Source organism: Chenopodium quinoa, unplaced genomic scaffold (assembly GCF_001683475.1).
Source record: "Chenopodium quinoa cultivar QQ74 unplaced genomic scaffold, ASM168347v1, whole genome shotgun sequence".
In the NCBI taxonomy this organism is placed as follows: domain Eukaryota; kingdom Viridiplantae; phylum Streptophyta; class Magnoliopsida; order Caryophyllales; family Amaranthaceae; genus Chenopodium; species Chenopodium quinoa.
The window spans coordinates 1,490,189-1,516,952 of NW_018745174.1; the positions used below are offsets into that span (position 1 = coordinate 1,490,189).

Below are 26,764 nucleotides of genomic sequence, written 5' to 3' on the forward strand. Positions count from 1 at the left end.
GTTTACAGACATCAACTTTAGAGCTGATAATATATCCTTCCTTGCTAGTTAGAAAAACGAATAGAAATATTACAAGCTATGGTGAATGTTGTATGGTCGATATAAAAAGTTACTCCGTACTCCCTAAACCTTTTTGTGATAGTTACATTTTTCCCAAATAAAGGAGGCCTTTTATCCAAATGACATGGTTCATGCATCCTTTGGAAAAAAAATAATAATAAATAAATAAAATAAAATTGTTTGTAGCTTTATGAATCTTCAAACAACAAATTAGACAGAGAATCCGAGTTTGCATCAATATAAACTGATTCTAGGATTTGAGAACTGTAGAAATTAAGGGGTAATGAAAAATTCAGTAACAACCAAATCCTGTATACCGCCTCCTCTTCCCCCTGAAATCATAAAACATTATAGCATGAAGGGAACTGTAGCCTAAAATCACAACCTATATGGTGAATAAAGTTCCAGTTTTCAATCAAACAAAAAAAAAGAAAAGGCTATGTTATCAATTTCATCTTACAAAATCCAGATTATAAGTCACAATAAGACGTTCATTACTCGCCCATTAAGCTTTTCCTAAAATTTTACTTTGTACGACTAACCAAACACTAAACCAAAAGTTGCTACACATCTCCACAACACTTTGTCTTCTAGACTTGAAGTGCCACCCTTCTCATCATGGAAGCAACAACAAATGTTGGGAGTACGCACACCAATTTATGTACCTCTGCAAAAAAGTATTTAACTCTGCAAAGACTCGGTCTGTCCCTAAATCATATGTACATATAAATGTTGCCTTGACTGACAAACTAACCTGCCCACAGAAGAAAAAAGAAGTTAAATACATAGCAGTATATATCCTATTCACAGAAGAATCTTTAACACTTAAATCAACTAAACTACTTGGAATGCTTAAATCCTTTCCCCCCAGCTCCCCACCCCACACCCAAAAAAAAAAAAAAAAAAAAAAAACCTATCACATTGTTTCAACTAGTAACATTTTCTTTTTCATAAGTTTTTAAATTGCAATTCTTCTTTAATTGGTAAAAGCTCAGTATTACTTATTTATTATTCCTCTCTCCCTCTAACCCCACTAACACTACTTTTATATTATTTCTCTCCCTACCGACTAACTATATTCCAACCAGTTATACTTTACATTATAAAATCCTCACTTTGGTCCCCAGTCCTCACTCTATATTTTTTTTTTAAACTATGTGCCAAACCTAGTGTACCGATCAATCCAAAACAGAGGGAGGACTCAAGGAAAATTTTGCATCTTAACTAGTTGTACAACACCCAATGTAATGTCTTCATTACAACAAAATATCTTTCGTAACAGGCAACCTTGCTCACTTCTCATAAATCTCTATTACCACAATCCTCCCATTATCCATTAGGTTTATAGGATACACACCAAGTATTAATGCATCCCAGTATTGATGCACTTGTTTGATGATTCCCCCCCCCCCTTCTTTCAAAGAGCTCACATCTCATGCATATCATCTGACTATTAGTTTCTTCCCGACTCCCTAGTCCTTACATATCCCATTGCTACTTGTTGAAATATGCCTTGAATCTAGTTTAGGAAGCATTTGGAGTTGCGACGGATTGGAGCTATAGCTCACGGAGCAGTGGGTGTGACCGGGTCAAGCAAGAGCTTGGTCACGCGCGACAAGCCTGGAAGTTGCACGCGGTTTGAGGCAATTAGCGTGTTTAATTCTTTTTCGCCTAATTTCAGGATAGCTATATATAAATCTAGTTAGGGTTTATTCATAGCTTAGACTGGTGATAATTGACATATCACTATGTAATATGGTATTCCTCAAGATCAATAAAGCTCCTCTCCCTTGCTCGTGGACTTAGCCAACACACTATCGGTAAACCACTTAAATCTGTGAGTTATTTATTTGTTTTGCATTCGTAAATTTGTTCTTTCTCACATCCTCTAAATCTTGCCATCGACTTGAGTGATTTCTCAGCACTCTCCCCAACAGAAAATTTTACAGTGCCAATTGTAAGCACACCCCCACCCCACCCAAAAAAAAAAAAAAAAAAAAGAGAGAAATGTACTGAAAACAAAGATAAGCAAATCCTATAAAGATTAACAAAATAGTAATGTTGAGATTGTTGGCAGTCTTTTATCATATAAGATCAGCTTAATCCATTAAGGTTGCAGCATTCCCATGCCATCTGCCAATAGTGTGAATCACAAGAGCAGTACACAACAAACAAAGCCTACCCTTCACAGAAACTAAGTTGTCATACAACTGACCCTGCTTGACCTGTATTTCACTTTGCACTTCTTTTGTAAAATCAAGAAGAATAAAAGGAGCAGCCAAAAAGATAAGCTCTTCCCAGAAATTGAAAATATATAACATTATGAACAGACAAATGACAGATAATCACTGATCACCTAAGCCCTTAAAAAATAAAAAGAAAATCTCATGACGACACTAAGCGAAACACTCATTTTTGGCTATCTAATTTGTTCATGCCTTCTTTGTGAACCTCAAGTAAAACGAAAAACTTCTAAAAGGTCAAACCTTATTCCATCATACATAATGTAGTAGCATCACAATGGCAAAGTTCAGTTGGGAAGCCGCTCATCCACTGAGTAAAGTGTGCCCAGAATTTAATCAAAACTGGGAACAAAAGACCAGCCAGCAAATATATAGGGCTCTCAAGCCTACCAACATGAATCCTTGGTTTTAGGTTCACTACACTTGAGTTGCAGCATCATGATTTAATAATAATGTAAGCAACCATTCACTGCCATTTTGGGCCCCAATTAATCACAAAGGTCGTGCCTCCTTAGTAATGTATAAGAAGATTACTATCATGGACATCACCCTATATGTTAGTCCAAGTACAGCCCCAAAACGTCCTTAGTAATGTATAAGAAGATTACTATCATTAAAAAAAAAAAATCAACATCCCCACTCCCCCCCCCCCCCCCCAAAGTAAACCATAAAAGCTGGTTCCCTCATGAGATACTCACAGAACACCATCTTCAGGCTTTGTTCTTCGGGAAATCAATAAAAAGTGATAGGTGAAGTTCAGTGCATATCAGTTTAGATAAGTTAGCACAAGGCTAATAAGTTTAGATAAGTTTAAGACCAGGAAATGCCTTCTCAGTTTTAACTAGCGTTCAAAATAAGCAAACTTCAAGCCTAAAAAAGTTCAACCAAAAAAAATAGTGCGATAAGTGTCTGGTGGGAATTCCCTGCCATGGTAGTAGATAAAAAAATTACTAAATAACAGCCTAACGGGCTACACTCATCATCCAAACATATGATATCATAGATCTAAAATATCCATAAAGTGCACAAATTTCTAAGTCTTCTCACACTTCTCACATCCAAACAATAAATCCCAGGAACAATGCACAATCAGGATATTGGTGTAAGAACACGACATATTACATATGACATGCAGCAGCAACAACATTAAGGTTCATAACCATTGAATTACAGTTAATCAAACCTGGCTGACAGTATATACAGCCAAAGTAAGTTCTGGACAATGATATCTTCCATTAAGTAGATATCTAGACGCCAACTTACATGTGCTTAAGAACGTAAAAACCAATTTAATTAACACTTATTTCCAATTAGATACCTTATAAAAAAAAAGTGTTTAAGACTACCTGATAACTTTTAAGCATAAGTTGCTACCTGGTTTTGGTCACTAAACCACATATGTTGCTACCTGGATTTGGTCACATAACCTGAAATACCCTACCTAATCCATCTCAAGACTGACACGACATTACTTACACTTTCCATTCCACTAAATTCTGTCTTACTTCCTCTTTAACTGATATCATTTACTTCTTCACTCAACTTTATTGCTCATTTTTCATCATTTTACCTCTTAACTCAATTTCCTCTTCACTGAATTCCTCCATTTTCTCCTCTTTTACAACTTCATTAATTCAATCCCTACCAACTTCATCGTTCTAGCTTTCCCCTCACACCATGTCCCACTCTTTCTCAGGCATATCAATTTCATGGAGCAATCCCAACCATTGAGAGAAGAGAAGTCATACGACCATAGCAAAGCCTAGAACTTAAGCCTTAGAAAATACACAAGGGTAATTAATGTATGCCATTAAATCTAAATTTGTAATACTACCTCAGCCCCAAATAAAGTTTCAATTGCCTTTAACAGACAGTTTTAGGTAGGTGATTTTTTTTAAAAAAAATAAAATAAATAAATATAGGGTATGAATGGTTTAAAGTGAATATGAAAAATAAGATGGTGGGATTTGGTTGATAAATGAGCAAAAAATAAATAAAGGTGAATGGGACTTTTATTTAGGGAAAAGTTTTTCAGGTAAAATGGGATTTTTATTTGCAGACAGAGTATGTAATATGGCGAAAAATTACAGAAATCGCAAAATGAATTGCCCACTATAATGATAGTCTCTCCGTCCTAGAAAAATTGATATAGTCGAACATGACACACATGCCAATGTACTATTTTGACTTTAAATACTTCCACCGTTTCTTTTTAGTTGCTACACTTTCTTATTTTGGAAATTGTAAATTAGTTGCAACACTTTCCATTTTTTACATATCTTTCTCTCTATCTCTCTCCTACACACATGGGTCCCTCTTATTTTTTCTCTCTATCTCTGTACTCTTAAAAAATTGTCTAGGAGACCGTGAAAATAAAAGTGTAGCAACTAAAAAAACGTAGGAAGTATATAGAATTAACTATAAGTGAAAATTATAGAAAAGTAGATATTATGAAACTTTATATTAATACTTATTTAACAATATATTTCATGATAATTAAACCCACTTCTCTCTCTCTTTGAAAAAATGTAAGAACAAATGATTGATAACCCCTAATCTTAAATCTGAATTCAATCCATCAAACAACAAGCTCCTACTTGTTTTTTGTTCCTTCCCTTCGAGAAAGAAAACACACGCTCACACTCAAACATATACACCCTAATTTTAAACAAAATTCACTAAAATTGTCTACTCTCAGTCTCTCACTAAGAGGTGTTAATAAGCCTAGCCTCTCATAAGTAACAAGCTCGAAAAAAAATTTCTCTTATTAAAATTTAATTAAAAGCTAAGTTGTTACCAAAAATACAGTTTTTATCAAAAATTAAGCTTTGGGTATCATTGTTTTTATTTAGACATTTCCCAAATTGGCCCTTATTCGTTATTCTGTTATCGATAACATTTACAAAGTTACAACAAACAAAATACAACTACATAAAACTAGCCTTTTTCCTATTTCATATCCCTTCAGAGACTTTCACTCTCCTACTGTGAAAGGAACACCGGTCGATGGGCCCTGTATCTCCTAAAACTAACCACCGCTCAATGTCTTCTAAGAAATAGCATTTATTCATGTTTTTATTTTTGGGAAAGATTAAATTACAATTCATGTTAATTAATTGATGAATTGATATGATACAAGGTCTGCAAGGCTGCAAGCAACCTAACATGCAAATTTGATATAATTGTTATGATTGTGGGTGTACTAAAAAGTTATATTTTACAATTCTAAAGGCCAATTAATAGTTTATGCAGGTTGGAAAAAGAGAGGACTTGATTAAAATAAAAATTTGAGACTAGAAACAACATATGAGGAACAAAACTCAGGTCGAACTCACGTCTAGAAATATCAAACTCGAGCTAGGCCTAAGCTCACAGATGTCGAGCTTGATCGGTATAGGCTCAACTCCTTAACACCCCCCTAACACTCACAGAAAATTTAAACACCAAATGCATTTATTTCTTTATTTTTTACTTACATTACAATACAATTTCCAATTTTAAGCAAATTCAAGAGTAATCCGCCATAATCGTTGCTTTTTGTCCAAGAGCAACTCCAAGGCTCATAGCCATCTCATGCCTTACAGCTTTCTATCTATATTAAGCTGGTGTTTTAGAAAAATGGTGTTCAAATATAGAAAGGATGGGGTTGTTTTCAACAATGGTGGGATGATTTTCAAAAATATAAATAAATAGATTAACCATGGTTGATTAATTATTTTACATATTTATCATTAAAATCATTAGTGTAATGCCTAGTTTATAACTGAAAATAAAGGGCTGTTTGTGATGTTTTAAGATTTTTCTAGCTGACCAAATACATAAATATTACCTTCATTTCTTTTCAGTTGACACGTATTCCTTTTTAGGAAGTTTTTTTTAGTTGACACGTTTCCTTTTGGGGTAAATTTTTTACCTTGCATTTACAAGCTACCCCACTTGTTTTTTCATTCTCTTTCACTCTCTCTCCTCTCCTTAATATATGTGCCTAAATTAAACGCGTCAACTAAATAGAAACGGAGGAAGTAATAATTAAGTATTACCAATTTACCATTAAGAATTTCCCTTAGAAATTTTGATATACATACTCCCTTTATTTATTTATTTTTGTTTATTTTATTAAAAATTACGGAGTAACTCTTTTCACGAAAACCAAGAATTACATTTAATTTAGGAGGCAGAAAAAAATAAAATGTTAATGTGACACTTAAAAACATTGTTTGTGAGAGCAAAAGTGGTGTGTCCCAATTTCAAAGATAAAAAGATACAAGTGTGTAAATTAAAAAGAAACATCCAAAAAAGGAAGTCAAAAGTGAGTAAACTATAAGAAAATGGAGGGAGTATAATTTAGGCACTAATTTCTTATTTAATAGTGATATGTTGTGGAAACAAAGGCTTTGCTCACATGTCTTCTTTCAAAATATGTTGGCAAATAATCTATGAAGTTTGCTTTTAACAACCATATCAAGGACCCACCCTTCGATAAAAGATGGATTGATTCAATTCGTGGGGTTTTGTAGGGCAAAGGAAAAGTAGACAAGAAGTTATTGTGGGCAAAGCACTAAATGTTTTACAAAATTGCTACCTCTTGTGATAGATTATAGAAATAAAGTGATATTGCTGACTGCATCTTTAAAAGCCAAGGCTTGGGTTTTCAAAAACAATTCTATAGGGCATATAGGCAATGGAAATAGGCTCATTTGTAAATAAATTTGTAATTCTATGTTTAAACTTGTCCTCCATCAGTACTAAATTTATGTATTCATAAAATTCCTCCCTTATCAAAAAAATACTTCGTATGCTCTATTTGATCACATAATCATACAATTGATCTATCGACATAAACCATCAAAAACCAACATAGAAGCCAGGTTGACCTGTGCTTAGCCTTATATACACACTCACTTTCCATTTTGCAAATATACAATAACTGAGTAAAGTATATGAAAATGCAAACATGTCGTTCAACAGAAAAATGACTGCTGCAATTTAAGTCAATAATCAAGGAACATCTTACCAATATAATTAAATCACTCACTTCCAAAATCTTCATAAGTATGATAGTTCTGTGTCAATGGCCCCTTGTTTCCTTCTGTTAGCCCACAGCATATATTAGAGACCCACAGAAGTATCTGCAAACTAACAAAGTATGAACATTAGTTAAAGCATCTCACCTGCTAATTCACCCGTGTCTCGGGCAGCAAGGATGTTCTCCGTCTCTGTAGACATAAGAGCTGAATTTGTGTAATTCTCTAATCCATCTGTCCAAGACAACATAGTCAAACATTAGACGGGAACAATGAAATCCTAGATCATCATTTCAGACAACATAACTTTTTAACTTCATCCTAGTTGTACAATAAAGACAATACGGTGATCAAATGAAGCACAATTGGCAAATATTATGACCAATTACAGAATTTCAAGGAAGTCAAAAGTGTCCTGAAGTAATCAATAAGAGGGGCAAAGTAAAAACATACTAGGATAAACTAAATTGGGAAGACCATAGTATTTGGGTCCCAGCTGCTCAAAAGAGCCATTGATGCTCAACAGTGTCTCATTTAACGGTTGTGAGCTTGCTTCCAAACCACCAAACGCTGCAATAGATGGATCTTCCATGGAGCCATGCGCTTCACCAAGATGTGGATCAGCTTCATAAAAAATTGAGGAATTGGAAGGATAGCTACTTTCTGATTTAACAATCCCTCCATTCAAACCTTGCATCAATCTCAAGGAACTAGAGTTCTGAATATGAAGTGAGTTAGGCTGATAATCAATTGTTCTGGACGGAAAAGGTGAAGGAATTTGCAAGGATGATACACCATTAGTGAAGGAATTGGGTAAACTTGGAGCAATATGAGGTTGTAAGCTCTCTGGTGTTAAAGATGGTCCAGTCTGATCAACAGTATCATAGCAGCCAGCATTTTGTTGGACTGTTAAGAGATGCACAAACATATTAATATAATACTCAGTGGGGCTACAAATAAAAGAGGCATAAGAAACACATCAAGTAATCACACATTAAGACAACTTAAATGATAGAACTCAAACTTTGCAATCATAGAAGACTTATAACAGAAACTGCAGTTTATTTTGTATAATCAATTTACGCACGCGCGCGCGCACACACACACACACACACACACACTGGTAAAACTGGTAAAACACAAGGCATATTTTTTTCCCTGATAAAAAAATGTCCCTAGTTTCAGTCTTACATTGTGCCATGTGCGCTCCATTTGTAGCTGGCATAGGAGCAACTCCAGAAGATTTGATCTTTCCCATCAGCTCCCCCTGCCGCTTCAACAGTTCATTAAACCGATGTATTTGATCCTTCAATGCCAATCGTATATGATAAGCCTCAAAAAATTCTTGATTCTCTGCTTCAAGTCGATTCCATACTACAAAAAAAATATAATAACTAGTAAAGTTAACAAACATAAAAACAAAACAGCTGATCTTTAGTGGGAATAGGGAATCCAGATTGCAATTTGGAATCTCTATTATTATGACAAAAAGTTGGTGTTCGTTTATGATTTCACAACATTAACAATTAAAATAATTAAATAAAATAAATGGGCCTCAATTCAATTATTACGTTACCCAGGTGGCCAGGTAAAAGTGCCAGAGCTTAGAAAATCAGGAAAAAAAAAAAAAAAAAAAAAAAAGACCATGCCACCCATGGTTTTAAACATTGGGTACAGTCACAAACTGTGAAATAATGTGGATTGTTTCTGGCTATTGAGACCTAATATTTGGTTGTGGTAATATGAAAAAATAAAAAAGAGAGAGAGAGACATGTAAGGTATTATTCAATTATTCCTTTTATTCTTCAATTTAATTTATTCCGTTTTGAGTTAATGAAGTGTCTGATTCCTTTATTCAATTAATGTAGCTCTGTGATGGTATTATTAAATTACCAGAGTAACTTTCTAAGTTTTGCTACTCTAATAAGTGGGTGTTTTAACGATCTTAATTGTGCATGAGTACATTAGGTGTAAAGCAAAATGCTGTCAATGGTGTGGACCGGTGGCTTGGGTGCAAAGTAATGATACTCTACAAAAAGAGTGTTATGCCTGGCAGCTTTAATTAATTTCATGTAATTGAAAACTTGTATTAGTTTTTTGGGGCTTCCTTTATGTAAGGTTTGCATAAATTATTGTAATAATTAATCATGTTTATGTCAAAGAACCATACTTCTCCGTAAGTAGGCTAGCAATAAAACTAAGAATATTGTTATACTTAATTTTGTTAGCAGTTGCACCGTATAGGAGCTCACCTAGTGAATGAATAAATGAGGGAGGTAGATTTCATTATTTCGGATTTTTTATTCATCTTCTATTTTTATTTTTGGTATAATTTTTTACAAAAATTTCTTTAAGTGCACAACCTTGTTTGTGTTCCCCTAGTTCCGGTTTGATTATCACATATAGCTAGAAACATCACAAGTGTAATAAAGGATACTTGAACCAAAACAAATGAGATAACAATTCTCAAGTTATTCTCACTTCCTTACCACACACCAAACAAGGGAGTGCAAACTATTAAATGTATTCCCAATTTCTAAGTTCTACTCCCCAACGTCCACAATTTTATACCCACTTTTTAAGTCACTGACAAAAAACTACGCTGCCAGTACTTACCTACCCTTAACAAGTTTGCTTCAAGCAGCTTAAAGATAGAACTAAGAGACACTATCTTGACCTAGGATAAGAAATAATAATTGATACACCTCAAAATTTACATTTGCAAAGCAAAAAGAGCCCTGGTTCCAAACTTTAAGTCCTACATGAAAGAAAATGTGAAAAAGGAAGCAACATCAAAGCAGGATCCCCACCCCTTAAAACACCTATATAGCTGTAACAACAACCTATTATCGAATGCTCCAACAAATTCCAAGCTTTTCTTTTCCTTTAACCGACTTTAATCCTTAGTAAAGGCCAAAGATTCCTATGCACAAATTATTTCTGCAGAAAAAGGGACAAGACACTTCCACAAAATTGATGTAATTCAAATGAATTGAAAAGGCTCTTGAGTATTGGCTCTAAAATGACAAAAGATCACACAACTACTGTTCACTAGTGATGTTTATAGTTTACATTTGAGCGTACAGCACCCAGCAACAGGTGAAAAATAGGGGTAGAAAAGAGCCTATTTCTCCCATTTTCTGAAGTGTTACCTTCCGGAAATAGCAAATTGCAAGGTGTACTCATTACATCTCTAGAATACGAGAGAGAGAGAAGCATCGTATGTAATTGGATGGCAAGTTAATGAGAGTTTCACCAACATTATTAAAACTTTGCTAAATAAAGCATATTTATATACTCTATGCATCCCCTTTGAAGTAGTATTCAGATTTATGGGGGCTCATATTAAGTAGTGTTTCATACTTACAACATATAATTCCAACTTTCTCCTCTAAAAAAGTATAGCTACTATTATTAAACACGCTTATATCTTCCTGCAATGTTGATCCTCCTTTCTCATGCATACATGTTACTTGTACCATATAACAGAAAAGGGCTGAAAGGGTATGTATTATAATTACATAAACTTACAAATTTCGATAACAGTAGGCATCACATTTGCTTCACGCGTGATCGTGGCCACAGCTTCTTTCTTACTCATGTACAGTAGAATGCATCGCTCTATAAGATTTTTTACCTGCCATTGTGAAAATGGGTCAACCCTAGATATTCAATAACTATAGTATTCAATAAGGAGATCGTAATCAACATAACATCCTGGGGGTGTTGGAGAGTGAAAAAGAGAAACTCAATGATTAATTTCAGAGCTACTCCAGCCAGGAAGTTTAAAACCCTCTCCAAAAAAAAAAGTAATAATTATGAAGAATTCGAGATGAATGGTAAACAAAGCACAAACAGATATGTTTCCTAAAACAGGTTAATTCAAAACTATTAGATGATATAGCAATAGAAAAAAGAAAATTCTAATGACTCTTAAAGACATCTAGTCAAAGATCTTGCCTATATTTGAAAACAATATCCCTCAAAGTCCAACATTATAACAAACAAGATCATGAAGCAAAAACCTTAATATAATGCATCCGTTCATACCCATTGTAATTCTTCACCAGAGGGGCCTCTGACGTCCCCACCTGACATGATTAGAGGACTTTAAGAAATCCAGACAGAAGACACTCGCATAACAGTTGTAGCTCCTGTCAACAAGCAGAAAGAAAAACATTACAAAATAGCTTGTATAACAGTTGTAGCTCCCTGAATATCATTACAAAAGAAAAACAAAATGCAGTGCAGAAAGGAATCAGACATTACAGAAGAGAAAAACTTTATCTCAAGCAACAATTTCATCTGAGGAAATCGACAGTAAATTTTCTAGACTTGTGCCAATAAGCTTATGCAAAATAGCTTCACACACCATAGGAGCTCTTCACAAAAGAAAGCACCGGCATGCTTGAGACACAAATCAATGGAACCAGCTTAAAACGATCATTAGTCGTAAGAGCGTAAATCACATCAGACAGCAAACATTCATTAGGGATCTTTTGCTCAGAAAACTGAATTTCAGCATAATCTAGCACAAAACTTTCCCTAATTCAATTCAATTGAATCTTCAGCTTTCATTCAAAAATTTACCTTAAATTCTTCATATATATTTCAATTACAAACTAAAATTTAGTTTCAAATACGCTCGAGTGTGGATTGAAGAAATAATACGGAAAATTTCTAAATCTTGGTGATTAAATGCATAGTCAAATTTTTCGCGTAAAAAAAGTTAATAATTACAAATCCGTACAACTTCATTAATTAATTTCTTTCTCGTATAACAAACAAAATTGTCCAAATCATAATCAGAACTCGAAAACGACAACCCGTGGCAATTGTACTGACACAAAAACAACATGATCACCCTTCAATTATCACTCTTAAACCTCAAAAATCACACAAATTCACAAATTAGACTCTACTCTAGGGTTTCATATCCAAATCATCAAAAATCCATCATCATCATCATCATATCATCAATAAAAACACAAAATTAACATAAATTTGTATAAATTTCAGAAACTACGCACAAATTCCAGATCAATTACACAAATGCAAAAAAAAATCAATAAAATCATGAAAAAAAACGGCGAAATTTAAAGAAGGAAGAATTCAACAAAAATCCAAAAAAAAAAAGAGGAGAGAGAAAGAGGGAAAACCTGAGAGAAGGTAGCGTTGAGTGGCGAGGAAAGAGACGAAGATGATAGGAACTTGAGGAGAGAGAAAGTAGAGATTCTGCTGATTATGCTAAGATGATGGATGATGATGGGCGAAGAGAGAGAAAGAAGAGAGAGAGAGAGAGAATGTGTTTGCCTTTTTGTTGTTGATGGTTTTGGCTGCGCTAACGTGTGGAAGGCCTTATTTTATTGTGCGTGGTTTGGTGGGGCCCACAAATGTCTGTGGTGTGGGACCCAACCCCTTAATTTTTGGGGTTGGGGTAAGAGGGCATAACACTTGGGAGTCAAGTCTTTGCTTTGTTTTTGCTTGGAGTTGGAGTTGGGGGTAGAAGAGAGTCAAATTCAATAGAATGAATCAATGAATGAATGAATTATGATGATGTGAAAGGGGATTTTTTTTGGTTGGTTGGTTTTGGGTTTTTTTCTTGGGATCTTCAATGAGTTGCATTCAAGTTTTGTGGCTAGGTTTTTTGTGGCTTGTATTCACCTTTGTCGGATTCTATCCGTCTCGATCTTGAATTATTGGTGTTTTCGTGTAAACTTACGTTGTGGTAATTGTTGAAGGTAATTGAAATGTCGTGGGTTTGACTTGGTATGATTTGAATTCAAAGTTACTTGAAATATTTTGTCTCTAGCTTGTTTTACGTATAGTGGTATGAATTACTTGGTTTTAATAGATATTCGGGTCTATAATTAAGAAAGCAAATACATTGAACTAAATTGGATTTGATTTGAAGATTTATGTGACGTTTCATAAAGGAAATGGATATTGACTATTATATTCTAAATTGAATATAGACGACATTATATCAACTGTTAATATCTTGAGATTCGACATATGATGAAGAAGATTTCTTGCTTGTGATGATAATGGATCGGAGCAATATAAGGATTTTGATGCTTAGATATCCATGGATAATTTCATAATTAATGTGTATCATTTGTAGGATATGGCATAGTTGAATGTTACATGATACAGATACGGATATCAATATCATTAATTGAAGGAGTGTTTGGCATCGTTTTTTGTTTTTATTTTTCCGTTTTTTTTTAAACCAAAAACATGAAACAAGAAAAAGGTGTTTCCACTTTTTTTTTGTCAGTTTTCAAAATTATCATGATTTTAATAAGTTTGATTAATTTTTAATTCATTATATGACATATATCATATGATTTTAAAAAACAAAAAAAACAGAATACCACAGTAATGCCAAACAAACCCAGGCGACTATTAATATCCATTACGACGCCTTAGCTTTGGCAAAAACCCTAGGATGCATGCATGTTTGGATCAAATTTAGATAATTGATTAATTCATTTATAATATACTAATTCAAAAAAAAAAAAAATACATATCAATCAGGGTGCTCATGAATCAAATATTAGTGATTAACATAAAGAATATTCCAACCCGACTCTCAATAAAACTCTATAGTTGGATTCCTTCAAGAGCTACCATCCAGCATTATCAGGATGGTGAGCCTCAATTTCTATTACTTTTTTACTTTAAAAAAAAACCTGTTTTTCTCCTTTTTTATGAGATGTTTTCTCCCATCCATGTGTTGCTGGGTTTGTTCTCTTTTTGTGAAAGTTTTTAACACTTTAGTTGATTGCTTGCTTGGATTACGGTTATGAAGTTATTATAAAAAATAATTTCATTCTCTCAAATAGTTTCACTTATAAAGTTTAATAATGCAATGAATCAAGAATATAGGCGATACCGTATCAACTATAATATGCTTGCATGTGATGATAATATGTAGAAGTGTAGAACAACATACAAAATTTGATGCACAGTTATTCATGGATAACTTCATAATCTACGTGCCTAATTTCTAGGATATGACATAGATGAATGTAGTTAAGCAAAATGGATAGGAATATAATAATAATAATAAATTGGTTATCAATGTGACTAATAATACAAGTATAATGGAAAAATTGGTTTTAATAATCTCAACTTTGCCCGGATTTTTTTTAATAATCCCAACTTTGGATTTTTTTTGGAGTAATCTAATCTTTGGGGTTGTTTTCTTTCTTCAATCCCATTTTTTTTTTCTTAGGCGGCAACTTTATAGTGGATAGTTGGAAATCCCATCACCCCTACTTTCTACAACAAAAATATTAATGTTTAGGCAGGATCATTTTGAGTGTGAGGGCCTTAGGGGTGTGTCCTACAACTTCACAATTTCAACTATAGTTTGGCATAAGAACATGTCCTCTTCAGCTTAATCTTAGTTCAGTTCAATTTACCTCTAATCAGTTCAGTTCAGTATAGCTCCGTTTATAAAATCAAAACAGACTCTAAATTAGGTCATTAATTTGGGTTATATTTTGCCATGTGACCCATGTCTCTATAAGAAGCATTCTTTAGCCATTTGACTCATGTCTAGGTAAAAAGTCTTCTTTAGCATTGTGGCCCAACTAATAGCTCTCAGTAGTGCCCACCAAATAGCTCTCAGTAATATAATAGGCAAATAACAAAGCAACACCAGTGGTGGTATTACACGGCCCAAAATACAAAGTAAGTCAAGCCCATGGAAAAGAAAAGCTCATTATTTTGACTACATAACTCTAAAGTCCAAACCCAATGAGTTGATAGAACAATAAATCATGATTGTTTAGTGTTTAACATCATACAGGTTGAAAAGGGCAAGGGGAATCCTTAAAAAAAATTAGCAAAAATATGAAATTAAAAAAATAAATAAAATTTAATTATTTTTTTGAAAGAAAATAAAATTTAATTATTGATTATCTACAACAATATACAGAGGAAAAGAAAATTCAAATATTGTAACAATGAGTCCAAGAGTGACACACAAGTTAAGAGTAATTTAGTTATCCAATACTTTTATTCACTTAAATAGTTAAACAAATATTTTTTTTAAAAAAAAAATCTATTGTACTATATCTAACAAAACGATAATTATATTACAATCTTTATACTAATAACTTGCCTCAAATTAAATTAGATTAATAACTTGAGTCTCCAAAATTTAAGGAGTTTCCTAAAATACTACTTCTTGTTGCATACGTAACAGTAATAATTCCATAACTCTAAATATCCTAATCCAATTAGTACACGTACATACATGATTAAGGATACTTGCATTGCTATAAATATTGGTAATTCATGACAAAATAAATCAATTAAAGTTGTTAGTTTCATCCATCATCGCAATGGCTTACAATACAAAACCTGTTTTCTTAGTTCTTGCCTTTCTCTTTACTATTGCCTTACCAATAATCCATGCACGCCATGATCAAATTCGTCCCCGAGTTGATGCTATCTATCAATTTGGAGACTCGATCTCTGATACTGGTAATCTAATACGCGAAAATCCAATTGGAGCAAGTTTAGGCTGCGGTAGATTTCCTTATGGACAAAACTTCTTCCTTGGACGTCCTACTGGACGTTGCTCTAATGGACGTCTTATGGTCGATTTTTTTGGTATGCACTTCGTCTAATAATTCTTTTATTTGTTATTTTGAGGTTATTAATTGTTAGAATTCTAATATTACTAGTACGAATATCTCATATTACATCTCACTTATAAATATACGGAGTACTTTTTACACTTAAAAATTGATATTTTCAAAAAATAATCGTTAAGAAATTTTAACAAGATTTGACTATATGGAAATATAGAGGTCGTAAAGTATATGTAGAGCAATAATACAAACATTAACGTGCTAAATCTAAAAGTAAAGAAAAAAAGTTGTTATTTGAAGTTTTTCTTAAGGGCGAAAGTATTATTTAGGGTTTATATTTTTTTTTTCTTATTTTTATGTTCATCTTGACTCTTGAGTTTAATAATTTTACAAAAAAAATCTTTCTATAACCTAAAAGTTTAATTATCAAAATAATGGTGTATAACATTATTTTGTTATATCTATATACGGACTACTATATATAAGACTATAAATTAACATTTACTTGAACTAGACTGAATAGATCGAGCTGAAATGAATATTTTATGAGAGAAGGAAATTAGGAGTATCTAAAATGTTTCAATAGAATTAATTTTATCGATCCATTGAAAAAATAACGTATACACTAACCTGTTCTTCATGTACGTTTTCTTATTAAATTTCAGCTGAACACTTCAATTTGCCATACCTTGACGCATACCTTAACCGGAATGGAAATTTCAATCATGGAGTGAACTTCGCGGTTGTTGGCTCAACAGCGCTTAGCACATACGAATTAGCTGCAAGAAGAATCGAGTCACGGACCACCCGTAGTTCTTTATCACCCATGCAACTATCATGGTTTAGGTCTCATATTCGTTCTATATGTCACAATCCATCAGGTAAATTATCTAAAACATAACTTCTACCTATTTAATACCAAACATTTCTCGTTAAATGTTATTGATTTAACTTGTACACTAATTTGTGTAATTTATGTTTGTAGATTGCAAGCGTAAATTTGCCAATGCACTCTTTATTGTCGAATCTGGTGGCAATGACTTCAATTATGCTTTCTTTGGAGGGAAAAGTATGAAAGAAGTACAAGGGATGGTGCCCGATGTTATTCGGACTATTAGAAGAGCCGTGGAGGTGAGTCGTCGTGTTTTTTTTTTTAAAACTAAGGGTTACTGTATTAATTACATGATGTTAATAAACTCGTTTGTTTTTCATATATACACAATATGTTACTACAAATTATGAAGTACATATATATGTTAAGTTGTTAACTAATATGTATTGTTTAATTATGCAGCAACTAATTAGTTTGGGTGCCATACGAGTAGTGATTCCTGGAAATTTCCCAATCGGATGCTTGCCAATATATCTTACAACTTATCAAACAAACAACGCAAGTAAGTATGATGAACTCCATTGTCTAAGAGAAATGAACGAGTTTGCCACGTACCAAAACAATTTCCTACAACAAACTATTAGAGAACTTCAAAGGGAAAACCCGACGGTCACAATCATCTATGGAGACTACTTCACAGCCCTTAGAGAACTCCTTCAAAACGCCGTCTCTCTTGGTTAGTATATTATTCGTCGTAGTGTTGTTAAATGTTTTAATTTCAATCAAGAAATATACCAAGTATGTACTAATTACTAAATAAATCATTATGGTCGATGTTTTTACAGGATTCGATAGGCATGAAACGCAAAGGGCTTGTTGTGGGATGGGTAATAATGTGTACAACTACGATGGAACTCGAATGTGTGGAACAGGAGTTCCCGTGTGTGAGCAGCCCGACAAGAGCGTAAGTTGGGACGGAATCCATATGACTCAACATGCTTACAGTGTTATGGCAAACTGGTTATTGAACCACAATATTGTTCCTGGCATCACCAAAGCAAGGACTTAATTATTTCATACCAAGGAAACAGAGTTGTGTTGTGTAGGATGCATAATGCTTTTAATTTTTCTTAACACTTTTTCTTGTTGTACGTTCTTTATCAAATATTATTTGTTAAGTATGATTAAATTACTTAAAAATAGTTTTTGGATTTACAAGTATTAAACTACTATTGAAGTTTAAAGCAAATCCTTTAGCATTTTCCTCTTATATATGAAATTAAAGCATTATATTAAGTTATTATGAAGTCTTATTATCTAGCTAATGTTATTTTGCAAAACATATACAGTTAATGCGGTCTTATTTAAAAATTTGTAGAAATTGATCTCAAAATAAAGAGTAACATGAAGATTTGACATATACTACATTTGCTGAAAATTAAAATAGCTTGTTGCTCTCATTGTTTCATTGACAATAAATAACAGATGTTAAAGAACTGCAAATTGTACTAATCTTAATGTTTTGTATCATAAAAGTAATTACTCTATAAATAATTGTAACAGCCAATAATATTTCAAACAAGGTGGCAAGGTCAAAATGAGAGGGTTAAAGAAATAACAAAATCTGATATTATTCTTGAATTATTATACACTCAAGCCCAATGACCAATTTACTTCACAAATTGGATTTGATTAGTTTTGTTATTGGCCACTAAAGTCTGCAAACCAATCCTACAAAGATACCTATTTGAACGTCTTAGTCCATATTCCGGGATTTTCAAAATAACAATTGACACCACGTCAGCAATGCAACCTTGTCACAACCCTTGAAATATAAAATATTTTTGAAGTCAATATTATCCGGTTGGTTACACCACGTAAACTATTACGAGTATATCCAACCGTCTACACTGTATAATTAGGGTGTCTATAACTCTAAATATGCCCTCTGGAAGTATGAAAAGTTCAAAATTGCAACATTGACTAAATACAGAAGTTCATTAGTTGTAGATCATAGCAAAATCTCAATTAGGTGGAAAAAGGACAAGGGCATCAGCCAGTAACATGAGAATATTCTTATAAAAAAATTAATTTATGTGATTTTCAGATGTTAAAATTGTGCTTTGCCACAAACATGGCATGATTTTCATATAACCATAACTTTAGGAGCAAAGTTTGCAATTTCCAGGTTGTGAAAATATTAGAAGATTTGATTTTGTTTAACATAGTTTTTGACAACCTAAAACATGACTTCTATCCAACTCATAAAAAGTGTCAGAAATCTGCACTCTAAATTATAAAATAAGTATTCATATTAGCACTATATAATAACATTAATCCAGGTGGGTTTATGCTAATTGTCTCTATAGATAACAACAAATTCTTGGATTAAGTGTGAATTAACTGTTATAACCCTGTTAATCCTGTCAATAATTCTTCTATTAATATGTAAAACAAAATTGGAAAATTACATTTATGTTCAGTGTAAGATGATGTATACAGGTTTAACCATGAGATTAATTAATTAAAACTCTCTTTCTGTCCCCCCAACCCTTCATAATATACATCTTCCTTATCATCTCTACAAACCCTCTAAGGGTATATAAGGAAAAAGAAACGAAAAGGCGATTATAAAAAAAAAAAAAATACGGGGTAAATGTAAAAAAATTAACCAAGATCTAATTTGATTAAACTACCCAAGAAAAAAATAAAGGGAAAGTTTTACTAATCAGATCACAGTAGTCAGACCACTGAATCTAGGTCTTGTTCTATCTTGTGAAAGTCCATCTTCCATCAGTTCAATGGACCTTCTCTTGCTATTATTGTTCTGTTGTTGATGTACTTGTTGCTGTGATTGTTGTTGTTGTTGTTCTTCAGTTTTTTGTTCTGTTTCTTGCCCTTGTTGCAGTTGTGATTGTGGCTGTGGTTGCGGATCTTGTGTTCGTTGTTCGTGGTGTGGTTGATGAATAGATTTTATCTCGGGTATTTGACAGGCTTCAACTTCAAGCATGTCTTGCTGTTGTTGCCCATATTTGGCTCTTAACATATGGGGTTTAAGCCTATTTACATCCGACAATCGCACTGGTTTAAGGAAAAATTCTTCCGCTCCTTCCTCTAAACATCTGATACATTAGATATAATTCCTATTTGGTCAATATTTCTATTTCCAACAGAGTAAATATAGTGACATTGTCGCAACAATTTCCAAACAAAGAGTAACAGCACAATTTCCTTTAATGGAATGTCAAAACTAGGCAATGTTCTTACAACTTTATGTCATTTGTTGGTTTTTACCTGGTAATTCTAGAAGGAACATTCTCAGATGACATTATAACTACAGGTATGTTTCTCAGTGAAGAGGATTCCTGCAGAAATGAACACTGAATGTCAGATTTCTGGACCATACACCCGAGCTCATTTGAAAATTTCATTTAAACCATAATGTACTACACAATTCACCAACGCGGCATTTTGCAATACGCGCTCATTAGAGTTATCACTTAGCTATGATTCGTTATGTCATTAATAATTCATACAAAAAACATTAAACCAACAGTTCAGCCAATTCCTTTTACTTACACCTTTACAGTCCATTTGGTAAGTGGTCATAAAAAACACATATAAAAATGAATGAGTGTAAATTGGTCATAAAAATCTTCATTATGTTATTAGTCATAGTAATGTGAGTACATCCATATTACCTCATTTTCTTCAAAAGTTAAAAAAGCTACTGTAATTAGCAAATCAGCTGCATAAATTTTCACCCACAAGAACAAAAGAAATCCATCATAGAGTACTAATTTACTGTACCTTATTTAGTTGATTTTATAATTTCCAAAATTCAACCCTTCAATTCTACCCCCCAAAATTTTCTTTCTTTTTTATTTTTTCTTGATCAATTTTTTTTTTTTGGAATTACAAAATCCAAGGAAATTCATTATTAGCAGCACCACCAATTCAAAAACAGCAGGACAACGTTAGAGAAGTGGACTGAATAATTCTAACCCAAAAAAAAAAAAAAAAAAAATTTTAAAATATCCAAAATCAAATTTTGTGTGGATGCAAATATAAGAAGATTTATCTCAAATCTAACCCAAAAATAAAATAAAAATTTTATTTCCCAAAATGAAATTTTCCTCTCGTTGATTCTAGAAGAAACAGAACACAAATACAATTAATAAATTTATCCTTAAAAAAACACAGAAAACCCCATCTAAAAGGAATTTTTCAGAGACTTATTTTAGATTATGGCAGTAAAAAGACAGTCAAAAAGGCACTAAATAAAAGATAACAACAAATTAAGTCCTAATAAAAAGAAGAAGAAAAAAAAGTTGAAAAAGAGAAAAGAATACCTTGACTTTTTTTAACAAATCATAGCCAGTCATTCCAGGCATACAATAATCTGTAATAATTAGATTCACTTCTACTACTTCCTGAAAAAAGAAAATTGAAATCATAGAAATTAATCAGATGAAAATGTCAAGAAAATAATATGCAAAATTAACCCTTTTTTACAAAATAAATAAGAAACTAAACCTGCTGATCATCAGGTGAAATTGAAGGTAGTTCTTGTTGTTGCTCTTGCCAACCCAGAAATTCTAAAGCTTTACTGCCAGAATCCACTGTTGTAACTGTTCCAAAAATAAAATAACCAATAAAAATGTTACAAAATCTATTACCCCTTTGTTACTTTTGACATGTAACAAAAAATAGACCAACATAAAAAAAAAAAATATATATATATATAGACTAACACATCGCGTGCATATAAAACTAGTACCTTGATAAGACGAGGTTTTTAAGAGACGCTCAATGAGCTTTCTATCAATTAAGCTGTCATCAACAGCCAATACATGAAACTGAGGTTCAGCTGCCATTCCCATTTTTGGACCAACCTATTGAAAAAATTTTATCTAGTTTTAAAGTTTAGTTGAAAGAAACACAAAAAAGTTTGTAAAATTGTTGATGTTTTTGTTGGTGGGAAACTGAGAATGGTGGTGGGATTTGGGTATACAAAGAAAGGGGGAGAAAAGAGTGGGGGGAATAGAAGAAAGAGGGATATTGGGTTTTCTGTTCATATAAGACCCACCCACAAAACCAAAGAAAATAAAAATAAACACCAAAATCCCACAAAGTAAGATCTGACCAGATTTGGGTAACAGGATTTTCCAAGTGGGTTTTTTGAATTACAGGCTAAGCAATTCAATGCTATTAAATAAAACCTCTGGATAATTGCTGGTTTTAAAGTCGTGTTCTCTTCACCTGATATTTATTGAACTTAATTAATTACTGTAGAGCGTAGATAATTGTGGCAAAAGTATTTGTGTGTAAATAATAATTGTAATGAGGGAATTTATTTAGGTGTGTTCAATTTAGTTTAGGGTAATGTTATACATAGCTCTTAGGGCTATATATAAGCATTGAATTTACTCTTGGAAAATATATAAAGTTAGAAATTCATGACAAAACACGCGCAAATCGGTGTAATTAGTGTGTTTTTGTCATGATTTTCTAAATTTAAACAATTTTCAAGAGTAAATTAAATGCTTATATGTAGCCCTTAGGGCTATGTATAGCATTTTCCTTTAGTTTATTCAAACAAATAGTTTTCTAAGGTTTTGTTCTTTTCGTCTGAAATAAGTAATCTAATAACTGGTCTGAATTTTCTAAAATTTGGTATAGTCTAGTTTGATCTGATTTGATTGAACTTAACCTTAATTATACATCAATGTAAGAAAATACATATTCAAATGTAATCTTGCTAGATTCATATGTGTTTGTCAAACATCTAATTTTTCATAAATTTACAAATATGAAATCAATAATATATGGCAATAAACAAGCAAAATTAAGATTTAATCTAATTTCATCTGAAATTTTCTAGTCTAGTCTAGTCCAATATTAACAAGAATAAGTAATAATAATCGAGGTGAAAAACCAAACCTATATCAGAAATGATAAGACAAAATAACTATATTTAATTGGAGTTAATTGACCCTATTTTTTTAAAACGAATTTGATCATCACTAAATTTCTTAAAATCTACAATAAATTGATTATAAAACAGTATGTATAATTCAGGCAATTTAGAAAATCAGATCAAATGCATGAATGGAACATTTCCTTATTTAATTGACCACATATAATAAACAAAAAAAATTAGTTTAAAAAAAAAAAAGGCAAAGAGAAGTGAAACAAAGGAAGAAATAAAAGGGAAAAAAAAACAGAAAAATTGATGGAGTGAGAAAAGAATGGTGGAAGAAGGGGTCCACGAAAATCCTGAAAAGGATACAGGTGATGTAAGCAATGGTGCCTTTTAGCTAAGGTGTGAAATAATGGGAAATTGAAGGGCTGCTTTACCATATCTTGAGCAGGTGCAAACATAGAGAGGCCATTTTCTTTTGATTCTTTTTTAAGATTTGTTTCCCATGCCCATCTCCATAGGTCACTATACCACTCATTTCATGCATATATAATTTGCATACATAATACATAATATTACCATTCATGTCTTTTAATTTCTGCATGATCATCACATCTTTACTCCGTATTAATCAAAGATATTAATGATTTAAATTGTACACCGACAAATATGTCAAATTAAAATGGAACAACTAAAGAAACAAAGAAAGTGCCTCGTAATAATAGTTTGATTGCAAAAAAAAAAAAATTAAAAAAAAATTAGATTAATTGCAAATTATTCACCAGCCAAGAAACATGTAAGTATTAATAATTCACCTATTGATAATTGGTTTAGTTTGAATTTTCACATGGATATGTATATATGAATTAGGGCTTATTCTCATTTAATGAACTAAACTGATTAGAGCTGAGCTAAACTAAACGATTGGAGCTAAGCTGAAGAGAACATGCCTAGAGTAAATAACTAATCCCCTTTAACAAAATTTTAGATAATCTAGAGTATATACACAACAATTAATTTTTAGAGCCATATCTCAATAAACTAATAGGTTTGGAATTAACAATACATTTTGTTCAATTACCGATACTTTTAAGGTATGGGTTGCTGGAGGGTTTTGCATCAAACTCATATAACCCATACATGATTCCAATTCAATCTCGATAGTGAGGGTGGCATATGATGGTGGGATATAAGAAAGTCATATTGATTTCGTAGGCAGAGGGGCATGTAGTTGTGGTGGCTACTATTAGTGTCCTTAGGGATGGTGGTCGTAGTACAATTGAATTTTATTTCCCCCTTATCACTTTAAAAAAAGAGAAAAAAGAATAACCAACAGATAAGTCTGATGGGCTACATCATGTCGTCATTATCCCATCATCAATTGATTTTAACTTGAAAATTTATTAAGTTCATGTGTCGTGATTGAACATAATCTTTCTCTTACATAAACTAAATTAACTTCAACCTATTGAAAAATCATTAAATATGAAGTATTCATATATCATCCAAATCCTTACCTTAAGAAAAAAACGATTTAAAAAAAAAACATAAGAAATTAAATTCAACCTATTAGGCAACTAGTTATTGTCTTTTTTTTAGAGTTGTAGAAATCCTAGAATTCCATTAACCCGACCCACATGACAAATGCTAAAGACTCGCATCTTGTGTGCTAAATTGCTAATGCTATTAGAACCTGGTCCGTACAAGAGTATGACTACGATTTATTTATTTTCTATCATTATTTAATTTTTCGTATTGAGTACAATTTGCAAGTCAAACATTATCTTATGTTGGGCTAGTATTATGTTCAATTCATTTTTCTACCAAAATATATACTCGATTAAAATAAGATATACGGAATTATATATAGATTAGTAGAAAAGTTAGAGATGTATCAACATTTTTAATGAATTAAACTTTTAAAAATTGTTACCATTCTTCAACTATTAGTTAAAGGTAAACTCTGCTTAATTTAATTAATGTATATAATGAACTTATATACACATACCAAATACCCAAGGAAAAAAAATGTCATCAAAATTCACAAAAACAAAGTACCGGTCCTAAAAATTTAAACAAAAAATTTAGATTTACAAGTTATTTTGTACCATCTATAAAAAAATTATAATTAAACCGTTTTTAATAGGTTTCAAAAAAAAAAGAAAAAAACGTTACTATATATAGAGTAAAAAAAGATACTCCGTACTATAAAACTCAATCTCAGGGAATTTACTATGAAAGTAATGATACCATATCACATAATTTTTAACAATTTATATCGGAATAAAACACAAAATTAGTTTAATGATCCTCCACAAGTACTACAACACATGACATACGGATTATTTAATTAAATTACTAACACATGATACATACACGCTTGGCTATGTTCAATGCACTTGGTTATCATTATATGCTCAAAAGGTTGAAGAAGCCCAAATCCCAACTCAAAAATAAACTTCTTTTAGGAAAAATATTTGTTGTGCAATTTGCATATATTTTTAATACCATACTTGTTGTCTTTATATAATTATGTATTACCCCCCAACAAATTGTTAGGTAGCTAGCTCCCCCAATTTGGTCGTATAAATTCTTTTTCGGTGCAAATTTGTTGCATAATTAAAGCCAAGATAAGCTTAAACAAGTATTATAAAGCTCAAGATAAGGTAACACAAATAAGTTTTAATAAGCTTAGATAAGTCATATTCCCTTCGTTTCTAAAAAGGTATGTTCTTGCATGTTTAATATGTCTTAATAAAAGAGAGAATTTTTGATAAATAATTAAGGGTATACGAGGATAAGGAATAAAGAAATTATTAGTGATATCGATAATTAAAAATATTGTGCATTGAAAGGTGTTTTTTTTTGTAAAAAAAAAAATAATAATAAATGAAGTATATATATTGAAATATTCCATTACATTCTAAAAATTCACAACTAGTCAATCACATTTAATCATCACATAACTTCCAATGAATTAAGATAGATTTAGGCAAGTCAAATTCATCTAACAAAAACACCCTTATTTTTAATTAGCTTGTTTGATTCGATTCTCACCTTTTAGGGTCTGTTCTCATTGACTGAACTGAACTGAACTGAACTGAGCTGAACTGAACTGAACTGAATATTTTATAAGAGAAGGAAATTAGGAGTTGAAACTGAACTGAATTTCAACGTAAGAGAACAGGCCCTAAAGCTATTAAAAATAGTGTATATGCTAATGTTGTTAATTTAGTACTTAGGGTCTTTTCAAATTTACTAAACTGAGCTGAATTGAATTAATTGGAGCTAAATTGAAGTGAACTAAACTGAGCTGAACTGAATATTTTGTGAGATAAGGAAATTAGGAACTGACTGAACTGAACTGATTAAAGCTGAAATTAAGCTGAACTGAACAGACCCTTAGTATTGTGTATATATAGGCCATGTTTGGTAATTGGCTTTTTAATGGATTTTTGGTTAGCTTTTGGCTTTGGCTTTTTAAGGTGGTCAAACAACCAAAAAATTTGTTTGGTAATTGGCTTTCTAGTCAGCGAAAAAGCTGGCTTTTAAGCCAAAATGAAAAAGCTGCTTTGAGTAGCTTTTTTGTTGGCTTTTGGCTTGTTGGCCCACAAATTATCTAATAAACAGCCAACAACCACCAATTAATTTACCAAACACTTTTGTAAACAGCTAACTTAAACAGCCAATTTCAAAAGCCATTATAAACAGCCAAACATTCCATCTGGTCAAACAAGCCAAGTGAACCAGCCAACAACCAACAGCCATTTGCCAAACAAAGCCATAGAGTTTTATTCCTTCAATTTTTTTTCAGTTCTTTCTTTCTTCACAACATACTCCGTTTTCTTTTAGATGCAACACACACTTTTTCACGGTATTTAAGAAATGTGGGGTTCACTCTTTCAAAAAAAAAGAAAAAAGAAATGTAGGGTTCACATGATATAATACACTTTAAAATGGGATGAGTGGTTATTAGGAGTGTAATTTAGTGGGCCATGTTCTTTAAATAAGGGAAATAGTATAGTTTTTCCCTAAAGTAACTTTCCTTTTGTAGTGTGTTGTAAGTATTGTGA

At 32.2% G+C, this 26,764-nt stretch overlaps 3 protein-coding genes across 7 annotated transcripts; 1 reads left to right on the plus strand and 2 right to left on the minus strand.

The window, feature by feature from the left end:
- Window positions 1–288: 288 nt before the first annotated feature.
- LOC110710499 lies at window positions 289–12,945 on the minus strand. Of its 5 annotated transcripts, none has more exons than XM_021888810.1 (8): window positions 12,487–12,945; window positions 11,378–11,481; window positions 10,859–10,964; window positions 8,519–8,701; window positions 7,781–8,233; window positions 7,475–7,561; window positions 7,339–7,392; window positions 289–809 (listed from the first exon to the last, which is right to left on the minus strand). In XM_021888810.1, the coding sequence occupies exons 2-8, from the start codon at window positions 11,423–11,425 to the stop codon at window positions 769–771; spliced, it is 972 nt and encodes a 323-aa protein (XP_021744502.1). In that variant the 5' UTR covers window positions 11,426–11,481; window positions 12,487–12,945; the 3' UTR covers window positions 289–768. The 5 variants fall into 5 exon arrangements, with proteins under 5 accessions (XP_021744502.1, XP_021744507.1, XP_021744506.1 ...); XM_021888815.1 differs by having other exon boundaries at window positions 289–814; XM_021888814.1 differs by having other exon boundaries at window positions 7,318–7,392.
- A 2,739-nt stretch (window positions 12,946–15,684) lies between these two features.
- On the plus strand, window positions 15,685–18,029 carry LOC110710500 (acetylajmalan esterase-like). The gene is made up of 5 exons (XM_021888816.1): window positions 15,685–15,955; window positions 16,602–16,817; window positions 16,922–17,067; window positions 17,231–17,504; window positions 17,614–18,029. Exons 1-5 carry the CDS (start codon window positions 15,685–15,687, stop codon window positions 17,835–17,837), a joined length of 1,131 nt encoding a protein of 376 aa, XP_021744508.1. The 3' UTR covers window positions 17,838–18,029.
- Window positions 18,030–19,185: 1,156 nt separating this feature from the next.
- Window positions 19,186–21,979, minus strand: LOC110710501 (two-component response regulator ORR9-like). Its single transcript, XM_021888817.1, has 5 exons — window positions 21,549–21,979; window positions 21,305–21,399; window positions 21,121–21,201; window positions 20,063–20,133; window positions 19,186–19,890 (listed from the first exon to the last, which is right to left on the minus strand). The coding sequence occupies exons 1-5, from the start codon at window positions 21,649–21,651 to the stop codon at window positions 19,497–19,499; spliced, it is 744 nt and encodes a 247-aa protein (XP_021744509.1). The 5' UTR covers window positions 21,652–21,979; the 3' UTR covers window positions 19,186–19,496.
- Between the last annotated feature and the right edge of the window lie 4,785 nt (window positions 21,980–26,764).

What these genes read in the sequence shown, in the direction of transcription:
- LOC110710499 (XM_021888810.1), bottom strand. Translation starts at nt 11,425, where the DNA reads ATGTCAGGTGGGGACGTCAGAGGCCCCTCTGGTGAAGAATTACAATGG. An exon ending in CTGGTGAAGAATTACAATGG is followed by an intron (nt 10,965 to 11,377) that starts GTATGAACGGAT and finishes TCACAATGGCAG; the next exon opens with GTAAAAAATCTTATAGAGCG. An exon ending in TGGAGCGCACATGGCACAAT is followed by an intron (nt 8,234 to 8,518) that starts GTAAGACTGAAA and finishes ATCTCTTAACAG; the next exon opens with TCCAACAAAATGCTGGCTGC.
- LOC110710500 (XM_021888816.1), top strand. Translation starts at nt 15,685, where the DNA reads ATGGCTTACAATACAAAACCTGTTTTCTTAGTTCTTGCCTTTCTCTTT. An exon ending in CTATTAGAAGAGCCGTGGAG is followed by an intron (nt 17,068 to 17,230) that starts GTGAGTCGTCGT and finishes TTAATTATGCAG; the next exon opens with CAACTAATTAGTTTGGGTGC. An exon ending in TCAAAACGCCGTCTCTCTTG is followed by an intron (nt 17,505 to 17,613) that starts GTTAGTATATTA and finishes ATGTTTTTACAG; the next exon opens with GATTCGATAGGCATGAAACG.
- LOC110710501 (XM_021888817.1), bottom strand. Translation starts at nt 21,651, where the DNA reads ATGGGAATGGCAGCTGAACCTCAGTTTCATGTATTGGCTGTTGATGAC. An exon ending in AAAAACCTCGTCTTATCAAG is followed by an intron (nt 21,400 to 21,548) that starts GTACTAGTTTTA and finishes TTTTTGGAACAG; the next exon opens with TTACAACAGTGGATTCTGGC. An exon ending in ATTTGTTAAAAAAAGTCAAG is followed by an intron (nt 20,134 to 21,120) that starts GTATTCTTTTCT and finishes TCATTTCTGCAG; the next exon opens with GAATCCTCTTCACTGAGAAA.